General features: G+C 38.5%; 1 protein-coding gene and 1 long non-coding RNA gene across 2 annotated transcripts; one reads left to right on the top strand and one right to left on the bottom strand.

The window, feature by feature from the left end:
- The first annotated feature begins 463 nt into the window (after positions 1-463).
- Positions 464-3,676, top strand: LOC106332179 (receptor-like protein 12). Its single transcript, XM_013770949.1, has 2 exons — positions 464-3,277; positions 3,394-3,676. Exon 1 carries the CDS (start codon positions 544-546, stop codon positions 3,271-3,273), a length of 2,730 nt encoding a protein of 909 aa, XP_013626403.1. The 5' UTR covers positions 464-543; the 3' UTR covers positions 3,274-3,277; positions 3,394-3,676.
- Positions 3,677-4,272: 596 nt separating this feature from the next.
- LOC106338746 lies at positions 4,273-4,902 on the bottom strand. Its single transcript, XR_001269154.1, has 2 exons — positions 4,732-4,902; positions 4,273-4,519 (listed from the first exon to the last, which is right to left on the bottom strand). It is a non-coding gene; the product is annotated as an uncharacterized LOC106338746 (long non-coding RNA).

Here is a 4,902-nt window from a genome sequence, read left to right as displayed (position 1 = left end):
AATAATAAACAGAATATAAGGCGGCTCGGCCGACCATTAATAAATTAAATTATTAGTAAATAATATAGGCGGTATTCCGGCCATTATAACATAATATAAATAATAGTAGAGGCGGTATACCGACCATTATAACAGGGTATAAATGATACAAATAAATTTTACCGAATCGCAGAGTGATCATGCTGATAACGTGTTATGAAAAGAACTGGAATTTTATTATATCGCAGGAATTTAAATAAGGGCAAAATTTTATACCCGTACGAAGAAGATAATAATGATAAGAAGAAAGGATGTGTTATTGAAGAAGAAGGATGAATGATTTTTACCATCGATCGAAACAATCGTTTATAGAGAAAAAAAATTCACTGTGCAAATAGTGCAACGGGCTCCACATCTTTTATATTATCAACATATACGGCGTTTCTTTTTCTGACTTTTCACAACACGAAGTCTATTATTGCGCTATAAAGAGATGGGCATGGAAGCATGTTACTCATCACCAATTTCCCTTTTCATTTCAAAGTTAAATAAGCTTAAAGAAGAATGAAAGGCTTTTGGAACATAACGAGTACCTTTTCTCTTACTCTTTCTATACTTTTCCTATTCGGCTACAGTTATGAGGACGTGTCTGCGGTTCCAACTAGGCACTTGTGTCGTCCGGAACAAAGGGATGCACTTCTCCAATTCAAGACCGAGTTTGAGGTTCTAAACTCTTCCTTTTCTTCTTATGATTGTTATATCAATGAAACTATAGTAAAGCCCCTTCGGAAGACAAAGTCATGGATGAATAACAGCGACTGCTGTAATTGGGAGGGTGTCAGGTGCGATGCCAAATCCGGTGAAGTGATCGAGCTGAACCTTGGTTGCAGCTACCTACGTGGCAGGTTTCATTCCAATAGCAGTCTTCAAAGCCTTCATTCTCTAAACACTCTAGTCCTTTCAAATAATGATTTCAATGGTCAAATCATGTCTTCAATTGGAAACCTTTCTCATCTCACCTCTCTGGACCTTTCGCGAAATGGTTTCAGCGAGTTCATTCCTTCTTCGATAGTAGACCTTTCTCATCTCACCTTTCTCGATCTTTCTCAAAATCATTTTTCGGGTCAGATTCCATCTGCGATTGGAAATCTTTCTCATCTCACCAATCTTGACCTTTCTTATAATCAGATTTCGGGTCAGATTCCATCTTCTATTGGAAATCTTTATAACCTCACTTATCTTGACCTTTCTGGGAACTATATTGTTGGTGAAATCCCATCTTCTTTTGGCTATCTAAACCAATTGACCACCTTATATGTTGGTCTCAATAGGCTCAATGGAAGCTTTCCCATTGCACTACTGAATTTGACAAAGTTGTCATCTTTAGAACTCTATTACAATCAGTTCACAGGAACAATTCCTCATAACATCACTTCGCTATCCAAATTGACGTTTTTTAGTGCAAGTTACAACGCTTTCACTGGGACCCTGCCTTCTTCTCTCTTCACCATTCCTTCTATGGATAGTGTTGATTTGTTTGATAACCAACTCAACGGTAATCTTGAGCTTGGGAATATATCTTCACCACCTAAGCTACGAGTGTTAAACGTTGGCAGAAACAACTTGAGAGGGCCAATCCCGGCCACGCTATCCAAATTTACAAACCTTGTCGACCTTCGCCTTTCCCACTACAATGCACAAGGTCCGATTGATTTTAGTATCTTCTCGCATCTCAAGTGGCTGGAAGTTCTTGACCTATCCTATTTGAACACGACCACTACCATTGACTTCAATGATATCTTGTCGTATTTTAAGAGGCTCTCTGTGTTGGTTCTCTCAGGCAACCATGTTTCAGCCACAAACAAGAGTCCGGTTTCAGGTCCCCTATTGCTGTATTATTTGGTATTGTCAGGCTGCGGTATCACCGAGTTTCCAGAGTTTGTAAAATCGCAAAATATAGAGAGGCTAGACATTTCCAACAATAAAATCAAAGGACAAGTGCCTGGATGGTTATGGACGCTACCAAATTTGTATTACCTCGATATTTCCAACAACACTTTCAGCGGCTTCGAAAACTCAACAGTTTTAGTTTCAAGGCTATCCTTGCTTGCCTCCAACAACAATTTTACGGGAAAGATTCCCTCTTTCATATGTTATTTGCGCTCTGTATACAGTCTTGATTTATCAAACAACAACTTCAGTGGTTTAATCCCTAGTTGTCTGGGAAATCTCAAGCCTTCTCTTTTATATCTAAACCTTCGTCAAAATCGTCTTCAAGGACGTCTTCCAGAGAATATATTTGGAAGATTAAGAACACTTGACGTCGGTCATAACCAACTGACGGGAAAGCTTCCAAGAACTTTGATCCGGTTCTCTAGTCTTGAAGTTCTGAACGTGGAAAGCAACTTCTTCAATGATACGTTTCCATTTTGGTTGAGTTTTCTACTAGAGTTAAAAATTCTTGTGTTACGCTTTAATGCCTTCCATGGACCGATACATCAAACTTCGTTCCCTGAGTTGCAAATCATCGACATATCACACAATCACTTCAATGGAGCTTTGCCATCAGACTTCTTTGTGAAGTGGAGTGCTATGTCATCACTTGGGACTGTTTATTATCATCAGCATGATCAGCTGGATAAGTACATGGGAGGTTCCTATTACCATGATTCAATGGTGTTGATGAATAAAGGTATAGAGATGGAGTTTGTACGTATCCTAAAGATCTACACAGCACTCGACTTTTCAGGAAACAAATTTGAAGGAGAGATCCCAAGCTCCATCGGTCTATTAAAAGAGCTTCTTGTGCTCAACTTGTCCAATAATGCTTTCTCTGGCCACATCCCTTCATCTATGGGAAACCTGACGGCTCTTGAGTCACTGGACGTTTCCCAAAACCAGCTTTCAGGAGAAATTCCCCAAGAGCTAGGGGAACTCTCATTCCTTTCGTACATGAACTTCTCTCATAACAAGCTTACAGGTCTAGTACCAGGAGGCACTCAGTTTCGAAGGCTGAACTGCACTTCTTTTGAGGATAATCCGGGACTTTTTGGCCCTTCTCTTGACGAAATTTGCATAGATATTCACGCGCTAAAACCGCATGAAACGTTGGAGTCAGAGGAAGAAGAAGAAGAGGAAGAGGTGTTGAGTTGGATAGCAGCTGTCATAGGAGTCATACCTGGTATTGCCTTTGGATGGGTGATTGGATACATACTTGTTTCCTACAAACCAGAGTGGTTCATGAACCCTTTTGCCCGAAAAAAGCGCAGAATCACCAGCACCACAACTCATTAAAGAGGTAATGTTCCAGAGTTTTTGAATCAACTTGTTAGCAAACACTGGAAGAGACAAAAATATTATAGTGAAATCACCTGAGTTAACCTTTTCTTTTTTTTGGTACATGTCTTTTATAAGCTACCTGAGGAATCTGGAAGAAGAAATCCAAAGGAACCACTATGTCTATCCGTATCAAATAAGATTTGGGGTATCGTTTCTAGTTTAGCTTGATGTTTTCTCATTAATCTGTTTTTACTTTTTTAGCAAACTTCTTTGTTTCTCTGGTATTGTTTTCGGTTTAGCTTGGTGTGTATTTTCTCGACATCTCTGTTTTTTTTCACTTTTTTAGCAAACTTCTTTGTTTCTCTGTAATTGAACAACTATGTTTCTTACGCTAAATATTAATAAAAAATTGTGTATCTTTTCCCCTTTTCTGCATCTAAACATCGTCTGTATAGACGTGAGATGAGCAATGAACAGATGATCCAGATCAACGCTATAAACAACGCAGGGCTTTAGAAAAGGATATGCATATTATATATGGATATTTCGATTTTTATTTCACTGAGACACATAAATTCTTAGAAACTATATATATTAATAATGACCAGAAAAAAGATATATGCTCAATTTAATTTGTTTTAACGATTATCCTCTACTTTACATGAAAATTATTCTTTGATCAATGTGATCTTTCAACGTTATACTTAAAACTCCATACCAAATTCTCAAACATAAGCCACTATATGATTACGATGTATGAACTACGAGCTTGAACTCGAACCCACGAACCCATCATGTAACTAGCAAATACAATAGAGCCTCATGTGTCAACTCGTGTCCATCAGGTCACAAGAGTCTTGTCCTGGAGTTAATGAAAAGAACCCCTTCACGCATTGTACGTACTAAATCTGTTAGGCAATTCTGAGACCTAGTTACGCAAAAGACTAATTGCAGATTATAAATAGAGAAATGAGACCACAGGCGTTGATACACAAACCATCAATACATTAACACTTGACAAAAGTACATGTTGATTGATATGTCTGTCAGATTACTACAAGCGTTTCTTTCACCAGTCTGCTTTGCTACCACCAATGTACCCTAAAGAAGAGAAGTAAACAGAAGAAAAAAAGCATTGCTCTAACTTAAAACCTAGTGAGTAAGAATAATAACAGTCTCTCCAATTGCGAATGAGCTCTCAGATGCTCCTTTCTCAACCACAGTATAGCTTCTCCACTATCTAATCCCTACAACTTCTTCCCTGTACAATTCAACTTTTTAGCAAGTCATCATCATATGATGAACAAGTAATATAGAATCAAGAGTAAATGCTCAAAGTTACGGTTCCAAATCAACAATCTGAAACCTCAGAAGCTAAAGTTTCAATCTATAAAAGCACATAAAAATGAAAACTTTACCATATATTCACAATCGCTTAGCAGAAACAGAGACCAACAAAGTTTATATCTTTACCTGACGCAGCAGCAGCTCTACGTTTGCCAAGTTTGGATCTTTCAAGCTCCATCTGCATATCCATCAACATGTTCATCCGTTGCAACTCAAGCTCCTTCGCAGCTTCCATCCTCTGCTTCTCCAGCTCAACCATCATCCTCTGCTTCGCACCTTCGATCCTCTCGTACACCT

Source organism: Brassica oleracea, chromosome C1, assembly GCF_000695525.1.
Source record: "Brassica oleracea var. oleracea cultivar TO1000 chromosome C1, BOL, whole genome shotgun sequence".
Lineage (NCBI taxonomy): Eukaryota > Viridiplantae > Streptophyta > Magnoliopsida > Brassicales > Brassicaceae > Brassica > Brassica oleracea.
Note: the sequence above shows the minus strand (reverse complement) of the source record. Positions and strands in the feature narration are given on the sequence as shown.